Source organism: Physcomitrium patens, chromosome 1 (genome assembly GCF_059467195.1).
Source record: "Physcomitrium patens ecotype Gransden chromosome 1, ASM5946719v1, whole genome shotgun sequence".
Classification (NCBI taxonomy): Eukaryota; Viridiplantae; Streptophyta; class Bryopsida; order Funariales; family Funariaceae; genus Physcomitrium; species Physcomitrium patens.
Genome location: NC_143410.1, coordinates 17,474,745 through 17,488,148, shown reverse-complemented (window position 1 = coordinate 17,488,148; position 13,404 = coordinate 17,474,745). Strand labels below are relative to the sequence as shown.

The window sequence follows — 13,404 nt, the reverse complement described above, 5'->3', positions numbered from 1 at the left end:
ATGGCGTGTTGTAAATGGATGTTAAGTAAAGTAGTCGACTGTGGCTGGTGAACGAGGTGGACATGATTTGTGGCAAGTGCTCAGGTGCAGGATGTGCTGGAAAGACAACGCCGAAGTACATGAAGGACGAGAAGTTGAGCAGCTGTGCCCCGATGCGAGAGCTGAAGGAAGGCATTGCGGGGAACAAAAGTCTGAATGTGCACAGAAAGTTCAGGCAGACGTGTAGAGTCCAGACAAATAAAACGACGTGCTCAGCAGGATTCGAACCTGCGCGGGCAGAGCCCACATGATTTCTAGTCATGCCCGATAACCACTCCGGCATGAGCACATGAAAACCCTTTCCATGTCGGCAAATCTTCCTATCAACATATCCATTCCGTTCTAAGTACCATTCATTCAGCTCCAACCTCTGCTCCTCACTTCCTCCCTTGTGGACAACTTCAATTGCCACTGCAAATTGTCTGCCGTCGAGTACTCCCTCTTCGTGAAGATCTTACCTTGACAACTGTGCAGCAACGGGCTGTCTTACAACATGAAACGCCTCGATGGGCGACTCTTTTGAATAACTTACAATTCTCTCAATTAAGCTCGCGTTGTGTGCCTGCGACGCTTTCAGGAACTATTGATTTGATGCAACTGTGTTATACCAGGCCTCTCACTACAGAGCAGGAGTTTGAAGGATCGGGGTGACACAGTACCCACCTGAAATTTCCTGAGGTAAGGGGAAGGTTTGGGTGTTTCCCAGTGTCTACATGGTTAAAAGAAGAGAATACTTGGCTGCTGCGAAGCAGTCTGCAGCCTCGATCTGTGGATGCTGCGGGAGGTCCCAATCTATTTTGATGCTGATACCAATGTATGCGCCATGTGCAGTTAGTCAGTTCTATCCCCGAATTTTTTTTTAATTAACTAGATTGAGAGCACTGCTGTGTTACCAGCTCCAGAACCCCGGCAACCTCGATTGCATGTCAAATGGGATATGCGTGGTCAGTGGTTTCAAGGCAGGCTTGGGTCCTGGTGACGGTAGTTTGGATGCAGCATACTTTGAGGGTAAGTCCAGGTTCCTGGTCTGATTGGTGTGTATCCGTCCAGGCTCGAATGTTTCATTGTTGAAGTCCGTGGTGTATCGCAGCTAGCTCACGCGCTATGGAAGGTGAAAGCGTCAGTGCACCGGGACACTAGTCTTGGTTTGTGGATGCTTCGCAGAGTAATGAGAATATTAATTTATTTTCATGTTTTATTGTATATTTTATTTCTGTAGAAACAATAAGTTTGTTTGCTAGACTTAGATGGTGGTGACTTTATAATTTACTGACATTAAATTTTCTGATATTCTTAAAAATAATAAGTGCTCTATATTTTGTAAATTACAGGTGTTTGCAATTATTTTATAGTGTGGACGTGATTGCAGAATATGTTGCGTATCATGCAGTTTTCAACTTAAACATGAACATGTACTAATTTTGATAAGTCTTGATTTAATGAATGAAGTTGCTTTAAAAACGAAAATCAATTTTTTGAATACAAACAATTTCTTTTTGACATGTGAATATATTTTTTGATACTTAAAAATATATATTAAAAAAAAGAAGCCATACTTCAATGTCGTGAAAGACTTATATAAATTTCTTAAACAGAAACAAAAACGGCTGATTTATTTACTCATTTATTTGTAAATTTATTTCTACATTATTCATTAAGAACAAAAGTGATGATACAACATGACATTTTACAATGCCTGTGCTCATGTGAAAAATATTTTCCAAAAATATTTTCGTATGAAAATGAAAAGAATATGGTGAAATCAAAATATTACAACCTTGTGGTGTTACTTAATCATGGCTGCATCTAAACATTGTAACTCGAGATTTTTTCCAGAAAACTCTCTCTCTTTATATATATATATATATATATATATATACACACAAAGTATTTCAAAGATAATGTATCAATATAATAATAATTATGAATAAGAATTTGAATCTAAAAGTGATAAGTTTGTAAAACATTAATGATTTATTTTTAAAATCTAGTTGCAATACAATGACATGTGATAACATTTTATTTTATGAAAGCTAAAATGCATCAAGAGATCCATAAATAAATAAATAATAATTAATCATAAGAGTACCTAAGTATCAATAAAATTTAGACACTGTATTAAAAGTCCTTTTCAAAATGAAAAAAAAAAAAAAAACAAAATAAAACAAAAACAAAAAATAAAACACCATTGCATTATGCAATGCATATATTAAGCAAAAACTTGTAATGTGATAATTTCAATAAACTTTAAAAAGAGTAAAAATTATCACATAACTGATCAAAGCTGATAATCTGTGTGCATTACAAGTTTTAATGTGTCAACCTAAAATGCACACATTTATGGAAAGAACAGTGAATGTCACAAATTTCTTACAGAAGTACTTCAAAAATTAAACAATTGTGGAAACCAAACAAAAAAAAAAAAAAAAAAAAAAAAAAAAATCATTGAAAAATATGATCTTTAAACTTGTTTACTAAAACTAGTTTACAAAGTGTTTGGCACGTAGCATCTATTCAATCTTATGATCAATTTTTCTTTTTATTCAATTGAGGTTTCTTTAAAAACTTGTTTCTCAACAAACTCCTAATTTCATCCAACAACTCACATTTATATAAAGACAAAGAATGAGGTCTGGAGATTGGAGTCTTGTTGTTCCAGTCCTTCTTTATTAACAAAAGAACCAAGTTCATCATCTTAAATTGTAGAGAAAGACTACCATGATCCCATCTCTCATTTGATGGTCAAATAAATCTTGAAATCATGTATTGTGAGAAGGAAGAATTTGCACAAACTTTATTGTGTGACACAATGTCATTGAAGACAATATTGTAGAATAAGCACAAATATTTTTTACAATAAGGGATAAAAGGAGGGCATGGAACTAATAAGAGTGCTTTGACAATGGTAAAAGCCTATGTCAAAGGCAATGCCAAAAACAACTCAATTACAAAGAAGACTCACAAAAGTGCCTTTGACAAAGAAACAAAATCAAAATAAAACAACAAAACAAAGCAAAATAAGAAAACGGTGCCAATAATACCTTTCAAAGTATATTTCTTTGGATTCTATGAGTAGGTTTTCGAAGTATAGAAAATATGATGCAACTTTAGTTGTGTTTAATAGGCTGAGTAAGACAACAAGGTTCAATTATAAAATAAAATAATAACCACAAATCAGAGCTTATGTTTTTTTGTAACTTTGTTCTTTGTAAAACATGTTAGATTTGTATAGATTACTTCAAATTAATTTAAGTGATTGGGATGTCCAATTCTACATCATGTTTTGAAATATTACTATGAACAAGTTGGATACTATTGTAGGAATATTAACAACTTGGCATTTAGAAGACAATAGCCAAATAGAGAGGATGAACAAAATTTTCAATATGTTCTTGAGACATCCTATGGCTACCATTGATAGTAATTGAGTACAAAAGCTATATTTGATAGAATTTGGTTCTAATACAACTCCTACAATGTTATTGAGATTCTCACCATTCAAAGTATTATGTGGCTTTGAAACACTAAGACCATTATACCATATTTGTACAAGATTGAAAGATGAACATATACAAAGATTTTTTTTTGATGGAAGAACAATGTGGATAGCTCAAAGGGAGTTAATCCTTGAAACTACACAGAATTGCTTCAAAAAGATCCAACTTTAGTATAAGAATGTCTAATTTTAAGTGGATGACAAAATGCTCATTCTACAAGTTACATGTCCACATCCAAAAAAAACTCTTTTCTAAGTGGATCTAGAAGTAGACAAGATTTTTTAAAATTGAAAGAATTGCATAATGTTAATTTTAAAAATAAAAAAACCAAAAAACTATAAAAAAAAATAAAAAGAACAACTATGCATTAGAGATACAACAGTGATTATATTTTCACCTAATCTTTTACATCTAGGTGTTCAAATTGTTTGTGAATAATAAAAATAAAATTTCACAAAGACTAATATCTTCTATACAAACAATGTAGTATAAGAAGATAGGACAAGTAAATATTATAATTAGAAAAAAATAATGCAATAAGAGATAAAATATTTGTGCATTTGTAAAGGTATCTATTTTTTTATTTTATTATAAAAAAACCAAAAATCTAAAAAATACACCAGTGAATCAATTAATGCAACTTATATTACATTTGGCTTTATATAACACAATGCAATAAGAAAATTGGAGGTTATGGAATTACTAATAAGGCAAATATAAGTTGTAAGTAAGAAAAAATGATTGCTTACATGACGACATCCAAAATCACTTAAGTCAAAAAGGGGATGCAAAGAAAACACACATATTACACTAAGTTAGTAAAAAATCCACTTTTGGCATCAAGCAAGACATCTCTTGTGTTTGCGACATTGCAATGGGAAGGAGGAGAAAGACCCCATGAAAGGAAAACTTGAGGTCATGCAAACTATAAAAACAGATACAACCTAAAGGCATTTTTTCTAACCATGACAGCTTCTTTTCTGCAAGAACAAGGTTTGTAAGAAATCTGACACAAGTAATAAGATGAGAAAAATATGTACACATACTATACGAAAGCAACAACAGCAACCGTGAAGTCGATCGAATAGATAGATTCCAAATGCAGCTCCTCCACTTTTTGTAAAAAAATGTCATATATAAACTGACCGTGTTTGACCTGCAATCCACAGCTATGGCGATGAATCTGTGATCCTAGCCACCTAGTTGGTTCTAGTGGCGTGCTTTGACACGAGCTTTACATGGTGTTTGCTAGTTGTGATCTGCAATTTCTACTTACGATTGGCTGGGGTCTGAGTGAGTGTTCTCGGCATCGGTGTTTACGGTCGCGTCCTTCGCAGCTACATCCTTCTCAGCAACCATGTTGTATGTCTGCCCTGCGGCATCTACAGTCGCATCCTTGGCATCAACAGCCTTCTGTGCAGCAGCATTGCATGCATTCGCTGTCGCTTGGACAGCCGCATCCTTCGTTTGCACTGTCTTTGTGGCAGCAGCGTTGTAGGTATCAGCGGCTGCGTGAACTGTCGTGTCTTTGGCTGCCACAGCTTCTGAGCAACTGCATTGGCGGTGTCCGCACCGTAGTGGTATGCCCCGTTGGCCTTTTCCACAATGACATCCTTGGCGGCCAAGCTCTGATCCTTTGTAGCATTGGTTGTGTCCGCTGCCTTCGTTGAGGCAGCATTGTAAGTCTCCATAGATTTCTGCACCGTGGTATCCTTGGCATCCACTGCAGCATTGGTGGCTTGCTGGATCTTACCCACCACCGCATCCTTAGCGTACGCAGTTAGAAGCACCGTGTCTACAGCTCTGAAGTCACTAGAGAATTGAGTATAAATAAATAAATAAAGATGAGTTTACCGCTTTACTATGTATGTGCTTATAGAAAGAATAAAATCTTTTAGGTTATGGGCCGTTCCTCGCAAGTAAGTTGTGCCGCGTATATTTCTGTTTTCCCTTCACAATTCAAATTCGGATTTCCACATATTCTATCTGCACATAGATATATGGTCGTTGTAAGAGTAATATTTTTTCCCGTTCAAAATAGTTCTTGATGATACTCCAGACTCCTTACATTGTTGCAAACTCCAATTATTTCTTACTATCTGTAAATAGTAGAGGCGACGGTGATTGCGGGTTATATATTTTCAATACTTTCACTCCACTGTAACTACCTTTTACAGTTTTCTGTACCAACATCGACATGGATCGCTGCAGCTGCATTGCTATCTTTGCTGCCAAAGTTGCACCAAGAATTGCCATCAAGGTCAATGCAGACATGATCACGGTGTTTACTACTGATACGAACGATGAATCCGCAATTAAACAAGGAGTCTCTAATTGCTATTACTTATATGATCTCTTGTACCAAATGAGATAATAAATTTCCCCGTCAGAGAGCTAGGTTCTACATTCTAAACTGTTACTCTGTTTTTAAGTTTTTCTGTATCTTGTAAACTGTTTATCTTGTACGTTCATATTCATTTTTCCTTTTCCTCACTCCGTTTGGAAGCTCTGTTACATTATAGACAAACATAATAAAATTCCAATCAAGATGTTTGATGGTACTCAGTTTTCAATCTAGAAATACCATATGAAAATCATTTTCAAAGCTAAGAAAGTCTTACAAAATGGTTTTGAGAAACGACCTATTCTTGACACACTTCACATCACTCTCGAAGATCAAGTGCTGCTTGATACTACGGATGAAAAGAATGCTAATGCTCGGATGTTTATAAGCAAGTGTATTCCTTAGAAAGTACTTGAAAAACTTACCAATTGTCCATCTGCTGAGATGTGGCTGAAATTATGCTCTCTTCATTTGAAGAAACTCCTGAGAGTGTTTTTACTCTTCAGGAATTTTTTTTTGGATATCAGATTCAAATTACTGATATTACAAATATAGAGTCTATTCATACCAAAAAATGGAACGTATTCCATCTTAATAGAATTAATTAGTAATGTGTTCTCTATATCCTAACTACCATCAAGTATATTTTCCACTCAAGAAGTGTTGTTATAACTTGAATTTTTCGACTAGTATTTATTTTTCAAATATATATATTACATTGATTTTTGAATGAATTTTTATTATTATTTTTTTCTTTCAAAAAGACTTCACCATAAATAAAAAGTGAAATTCAAGCTTTTGAATCTCTTCTATGGTGCCTGGTAACTTGATGGACGAAGCACTCTAAATGAACACTCACTATCCTAAAGCTAAGTCTAAATTATGCACTTCACAAATGTGCGTTTACTGTGATGTGTTTCCAGTGCTACAGTTGACAGCAACCAAAAAAATCAAAAACTATAAACGAATATCAAAGAGGAACAAGAAGAGGAAAAAAAGTAGATACATCACTATTGTGTCGTCACTACATAAAAATGACAGTCATTACCCTACCAAATATTTATATACTTGAGTTACACCAATGTTTAGTGTTATTTTCACAAAATAATAGAGGTGCTTGTTCAACATATTAACAAAAGGCCAAGCCTGTTAACGGCTTGGTACTCGCCCTGGCGCTCTGGGTTCATGCCGAGACTTGCCTTCGAACAACTCATTCAGCATGTGTTCTAGATCATCGGGGGTGTACTTCAAGTGCTTGCTCACGCTTTGTTTTCCCTCAAGAATAGTGCTGCAATGCCATGGAAATGATTGACTCAGACAAATGTCTCTCATTTTTGTGGTTAAACGAACTAATGCTCGAAAAACCACAATAGGATAAACAACAACAGTAAAAAAAATATGTTTGAATACAAGAGACCCATTTGCATGATACCTGTGACGCTTCAGAAAGGCGCGGTAGGCAGGGAGAATAATCTCCTGGGCATGCAGTCTTACTGCCTCTCTCAGCTCATTTTCAGGTACTGTCCATTGCGTTTGGCGCATATACAGATCTTCGAATGTTAAGCTGAAGCCCTTCAACCTGAGCAAGGCGATAAATACAATCGAGTGTCACCGCTCACTCTTCCAACAAACCGCTCGTCAGAGGGGATCAGAGGTTATCAGAGAGCATAAAGAATATCCCGGTTGAGAACTGGAAGAATTATCATGAAGAAATCGAGTCAAACCTCTCTTTGAGCTGAGTCTTAGAAATATTGCCGCCATCGCCAGAACTGGATCCGTTTCCTGCCCCGGTGATGTACAGTAATACCTGAGAGATTGTACGACAATCAAACAGTTCAGAACTATACGTGAAAAAGAAAAAATCGTATCAAAAGAGGCGTTCTAGAACTCTCCGATGCCCCAACGGAACAAAATGATACGGAATTTGTTGGTGTAGAGCAAGGTCTCAGGTTAGTTACAGACCTTGTTCCAGGCAGCTCGTTGGTAAAACATGTTGTGCTGCTGCACAACCCTTCGCTGTCTCTGTACCCAATCGTCACCCAAAACATCCTTTGTTTCTGATCTGCACGAGTCATTATTATGAAATGAGGAAAAATATATAGAGAAAGGATTCATATAGGTTATGCAATACATTTAGTACAATGACTTGCAGTGGGGCAGTCGCCTGTTTAGTCGACATATATTACCTGCGGACAGATCTCACCATATAATGTATATTATTCATCAGGAACAAGTGAGAAAGCGCAACGTCTTTGTATAATTTCGCTTTCCCTTCTAGATTAGTTTGCAACGCTGTCATTATGCGCAGGATAGCAGATGCCAAATATGACGACTTGTCGCCGTTTGCGCTGCCTGAGAACAATTCGTTCAATGAGTTCTGATAGCTGCTGCATCACATTTCAGGCTCATGATCAATCAGTTCAGATCTGTACATGTGAGGAATAGAATAGTATCAGTGTCCACAATGCGGACACATCATCTGAAGCAGCATTGGACTATTGCTACTATGAAAGAAACTTCGTATCCAGATGGAAGCAGGTTAATGCAAAACAAGATTACCAAAAACACAAGCTTGAAACTTTCAGAAGGAAGACAGGAATGATGTACGACGGAATTCTTACTGAAGAGGGACGGCAAATTTACTCAAATCAGAAAGATGAAAAAGCAAGCCGAAATAAAAACATGCTGTGCACAGGGCGCGCTTCAGTCATTACTTACTCCAGCAGAAACTTGACGTAATTGATCACATAACTAGTAAGCATATGGACCGTCCCATCCGGAATTAGTGTTTTAGTTGCATCTTTGTTCACTGCATCTTCAAAGTCTGCAAAAGTGTCTTTAGCTGTCTGACCCAACCGCTTGATAAGCCCTGTCGCTGCCTCCCGCATGCCTGAGGCTGCTTCGCCTGAAAAAACAATTTCAATCTGACACCATGCGCACCACAAAGTGACCCATATGATTAGGAGTACATTTTTTACGACAGTGTAGAATTTGATGTAGAATGGAAACAGTTGAATCATACTTGTCGTGAAAGGGTTTTGAAATTGGTGCAAAACCCGACTACTACTATCCCCTCATTACATAGCAATAAAACAGTTCAAATTCACAAATCAGAAGCATCGTAAGCTACAAACACACATAGCAACACAATCATCAATCGAAGCCAGACGGGAGTGAAATGGTTTCAGTCGTTAAGAAAGGCGATGAGGCTCACCTCAGGCCGAAGGTCACGCATAGTTTCATACATGTCAAGGAACACAAAGAGCTTTTCTGTTGCCTTTTTGCTCTTGGCTATGGATTCTCCGAAACTCAACAGCATGTGAACACTAGAATCAGTCACGTCCGCAAAACATTTCTCTCTGTGAGGGTCGAGGCGGAACCATATCTGCTCACACAGCTTCCGCTCAGCGGAAAAGAGAAGTTTAATCTGAACACACATTGCCAACAAAGTTGAAATTCAAGTGTAACATGGAATAAAATATAATAAAATAAGTGCTCAAAAAGGGAGAACTTCGTAATTTCGAAATACCTATAGAACGCTTAGGAACTGAGAGAGTTAATTAACTTTTCTCTGGTTAACTGATGAAGAGAGCCAGTGAAATTTTATGAGGAAATTCAATGTAGTGGAAGGCAGTGCAACATACTTACAGCAATTCGCATGTACTGTATCCAATTGGTAATCTTTCCCTCAAGCGACTCCCACGGTGTTTTGATTATATCATCTTTGCTCAGACTTTCCACCCCCAAATTCCGCAGACTCTTTTCCAAATTCGAACCTCTCACATCCCTGTGCCCCCATGTCAATGCCACTAAACTGCTAACACGCTGCACCCGACTGAGTTCGTATTATATCAAAGACTTTTCAGACCCAGCAATTTAATAAACTCCCTGTTTGCAGCGACTTTCGGAACTGAAGAAACGTTTCGAAACCGGGAAGTACATTGTGATGTCCCTCTATAAGTAAAAGGTTAATTATTATTCATGTCCTCGATTGCCAATGTCTCGTATCAATGAAGCCAGTTCAACAACAATGAGTGAAACTTATAGATACATACCGATAGATCCTTAGGCACTGTTGATGAAGACCAGCAGCGACTAAGCGTTGTGCCATCTCAGCCAGTTGAGGAACGATTCTTGGTGATATTAGGACTGGAAGAGTTGGTGGATTAAGAGCCTTATCATTGTAAGGAATATTTGTGAGTAAAAGCTTCACCTCCTCACCTCCACCATTCTGTGCGGCCTCTGGCACATTCTTCCCAGGCATCGGCAATGTTTCCATGAGTCGAGCAGGATCTGCAGGCTTACTAGACAGTAAGACAAAACAAGATAGCCCTAAGTGTGAGGGTCGCAGACATGCAAGTGGTAATACATAATATTCCCATCATTCACCCTCTCGCACTCACAAATTACAGTTGATGTAAACTCCTCTCCGAAATTGCTATCCTCACGTGGAGAAGACGAAACATTCTTTTAATCACCAAGAGACAAATTCCTTCAAACAACACCAGAGACATCAGCTAAATGGAACCAAGGTTTCCACCTCCGAAACTAACCTGTGATTAGTTAGAAGCACCTTGAAATGTTCTTCAAGACGGATCATGCCCTTGCCGAACAAATCTCTGGCATGATCCAGAGCAGAGTCGCTGGCTTCCAAACTTCGGTTAAGCGTTAGATACTCAACATTTTTCTGGAGCGTGTCACAAGCTTCCAAAAAGCCACCTAGATCGCTCTTTGGGCCCAGAAGAACCTTACTTTCCACCTTCAGACAAAAACACGCACAGGCTCAACAAAACAGAATGATTCGGTGTTTCCGGATCAATTCTCTGTGCACACATAAGCTCAACCCCAAATAACGAAAGAAATGGAGCGCATATTATACCTGACGAGCAACCTCAAATTGCTGCAGCACAGATCGAACTTCATGACAGGTACCATCAATATTTTCATGTGCTTTTCGAAAAGCTTGCGTCTTCACCTACACCCAGATGGATACCGCACAAGGGTCTTCCCCGTTGAAACACATACTTGTCATTGATGAAGAGATGCACATTGTGCATTCAGGACTAATATTGCTGCCAGCATTTTGCTGGTGTATATACAAATATCCCACACTACATTATCGTAAAGTTTCTCAATATGGAATTATTTTATAAATGTCATGCCCACTGGACTAGCGAGCATTAAGAGCCGCTGATTAATTTCTTCATAAAACGTGCCAGAAGTGTACACATTAAACAAAAAGGACGAAGAGTGAGAGCAGTGATAAGTACTTGAGTCGGGCGCATAGCAGCCTCGAGAGTAGATAGCCGATCGTCGAAGGAACCCAAGATTGTGATTACGGAATCTGTAATTGATTGGCTCTTTTCTAAGATTTCGCGCATATACTGTGCGCGAGCCTTAAAGACCTCAATACCATCGTCAGCCCCCATTGATGTCGAATCCTTACACTCCGAAACTAAAGCTCAAACTTGATGTGAAACATCATCAAACGCCGCATTCACTTGTCCTGGATCTTTTATCAGTAATGCATGCTTAGGCGACGGTGATTATTCTTCTCGCAATCTTTCTATTCCAGACTTGGACCTGGGCGTGGTTCACAGGTTGAGCTACAAAAAAAAAAAAAAAAAAAAAAAAAAAAGGGGGAGAAGAAAAAGAAGATGAGACCCAATCGAACATTGCGATTCAGAAAAAGACAAATGCTTCAACCTCTTGTTCAAGACTTAGCGTATCACGATTTACACCTGCAGCGGAAACAAAAATACTACTTTCCTAGCGTAATACTGCACCAAGTCATCTGCTATCAATGCAGTACGATTCCTCAGGTGAATTGTTCCAGCTCAAGAAACTCTTTGAATGCGCTCTGAAGAAGAGTGAATAATAGAGAAAATTGATACCGAAATCAAAGATGATCAGAATTACTGTATGGGAAAAAAGATTAGGAAAGTCTTTGAACCATTGATTTCTACCAAATTACAACAAAAAAACATCATTCCAGATCTTCAGATCAAAGTACCCCACCAAAAACTCCACTTCACCATTCACATCTACCTTACGCACTTCCAGAATTTTTACTTTTTTGAATAAATTGGACCCAATCGCACAACTTTCGAGAGGGCCAATTCTCCGAAGTGAACGTGAGGAACAGAAAAATCTTCAGTGGGTAGTCATTTGAACATATTCACCATTTTCAGACAAAGGAATAAATGTAAACGATGATCCTAAAATAAGTATAAAAAAACAGGGGAAAACATTCGCACGGTTTTCACCAAAAGATGCTGCACTTAACACGCTGTTGGGGTCTCGATGGAAACTCTAGGACAAAAGCTGTACCCTGCAAGTCACATCCCGGAACTGTGCAATGGGAGCTTGAATTACCAAATCAACGACCACACGATACTTTCATAGCGTCGCAGCTAGCCTGAAGCCCAAAAATGACGATACACGCAGAAGAAACCCGATTGTGCTCGAGGCAGAAGAATCTGCCAGATACACTGCGAGCGAATGGAAAGAGTGAACAGCTGACAAAGGTATCCAGCCTCCCCTACCCACAATCAATCCAGCCAACTCAACCTGGATTGAAATATCACACTTCTATTGATGCAGATGATCAGGCCTCGTGTATGGCTCACTCAGCATCCATCTTCCAGAAGACCTTCCACAACTATTCCAGTCGCTACCTAAATTCACAGACCAACCTTTCCAACGAATAAACACAGCTACTTCAAGACTGGATTGCCAAATTAACCAGAAGAAAACTGTTCCGAACTAATCAAAGGGCTGCCAGCAGCAGCAACAACAGGAAAAAACGAGAAAATCACCTTCAAAAATCAGAACTGAAATCCGTGAAGCCAAATCGTCGAACACTTGAAATCGGAATGCAGGAATTGTTTTCAAAAGCAGAAATTGGGCGAGTTGATGAGCTGGGTCCAGAGCAACTGTAGTGAAGATAGAAGCCACGGGTGTGAAGCGTAGACAATTCGAGGGAGATGGAGATGAAGCCGAAAGAGGAAAAACCAACAAAAACAACAACAACGATGACGATGACGACGACGGCTGCGAAGACGATCGAGTAGATTTCTGATTTCAAGGCGAACAGCAGAACAAGGCAAGAGACCGCGATCATTGAATTGGTGGCGGTCTTTCAACTGACGCAGCTTTGACTAATCCCGGTTCCTCTCTCACTGCAGACTCTTCTACCCCCGTCCGCATACTTCGCCCCAGCTTAAGCCGTTCCCACCCCCCCCTACCCACATTATTGTTGCCACTCTTGGCCATAACTCCTGTGCCGCCCTAGAAAGGCGATTCAAAGTATCCAAGACGGTTTTCCCAAAGACGCCTACGAAAATCGATTCCCCACCCCTGAATTCTTCCTCCTGCTCCTATTCCCAACCCACTAGGCGGCAGCAGCAGTACAAGTAGGGCCCAACCTACAGCTCCTCGCAGTTGTCTCCATCCCCCAGCTCACGCCCAGCGATGCCATGGCATGGATTCCAGGGTACTAGGCAACGACGCTTCCTCGAGTGG

At 38.8% G+C, this 13,404-nt stretch overlaps 1 protein-coding gene and 1 non-coding gene across 11 annotated transcripts; both read right to left on the bottom strand.

Moving 5' to 3' along the window:
- Window positions 1-246: 246 nt before the first annotated feature.
- Window positions 247-328, bottom strand: TRNAS-AGA (transfer RNA serine (anticodon AGA)). Its single transcript has one exon. It is a non-coding gene; the product is annotated as a tRNA-Ser (tRNA).
- Window positions 329-6,598: 6,270 nt separating this feature from the next.
- LOC112290271 (exocyst complex component EXO70A1) lies at window positions 6,599-13,198 on the bottom strand. Of its 10 annotated transcripts, none has more exons than XM_024536423.3 (14): window positions 12,699-13,101; window positions 12,256-12,371; window positions 11,151-11,486; window positions 10,760-10,855; window positions 10,434-10,639; window positions 9,936-10,184; window positions 9,529-9,667; window positions 9,095-9,307; window positions 8,599-8,804; window positions 8,067-8,267; window positions 7,843-7,942; window positions 7,605-7,687; window positions 7,313-7,459; window positions 6,599-7,168 (listed from the first exon to the last, which is right to left on the bottom strand). In XM_024536423.3, the coding sequence occupies exons 3-14, from the start codon at window positions 11,307-11,309 to the stop codon at window positions 7,030-7,032; spliced, it is 1,938 nt and encodes a 645-aa protein (XP_024392191.1). In that variant the 5' UTR covers window positions 11,310-11,486; window positions 12,256-12,371; window positions 12,699-13,101; the 3' UTR covers window positions 6,599-7,029. The 10 variants fall into 10 exon arrangements, with proteins under 10 accessions (XP_024392191.1, XP_073391490.1, XP_090107894.1 ...); XM_073535389.2 differs by having other exon boundaries at window positions 8,067-8,264; XM_090251768.1 differs by having other exon boundaries at window positions 11,151-11,463.
- Window positions 13,199-13,404: the final 206 nt, after the last annotated feature.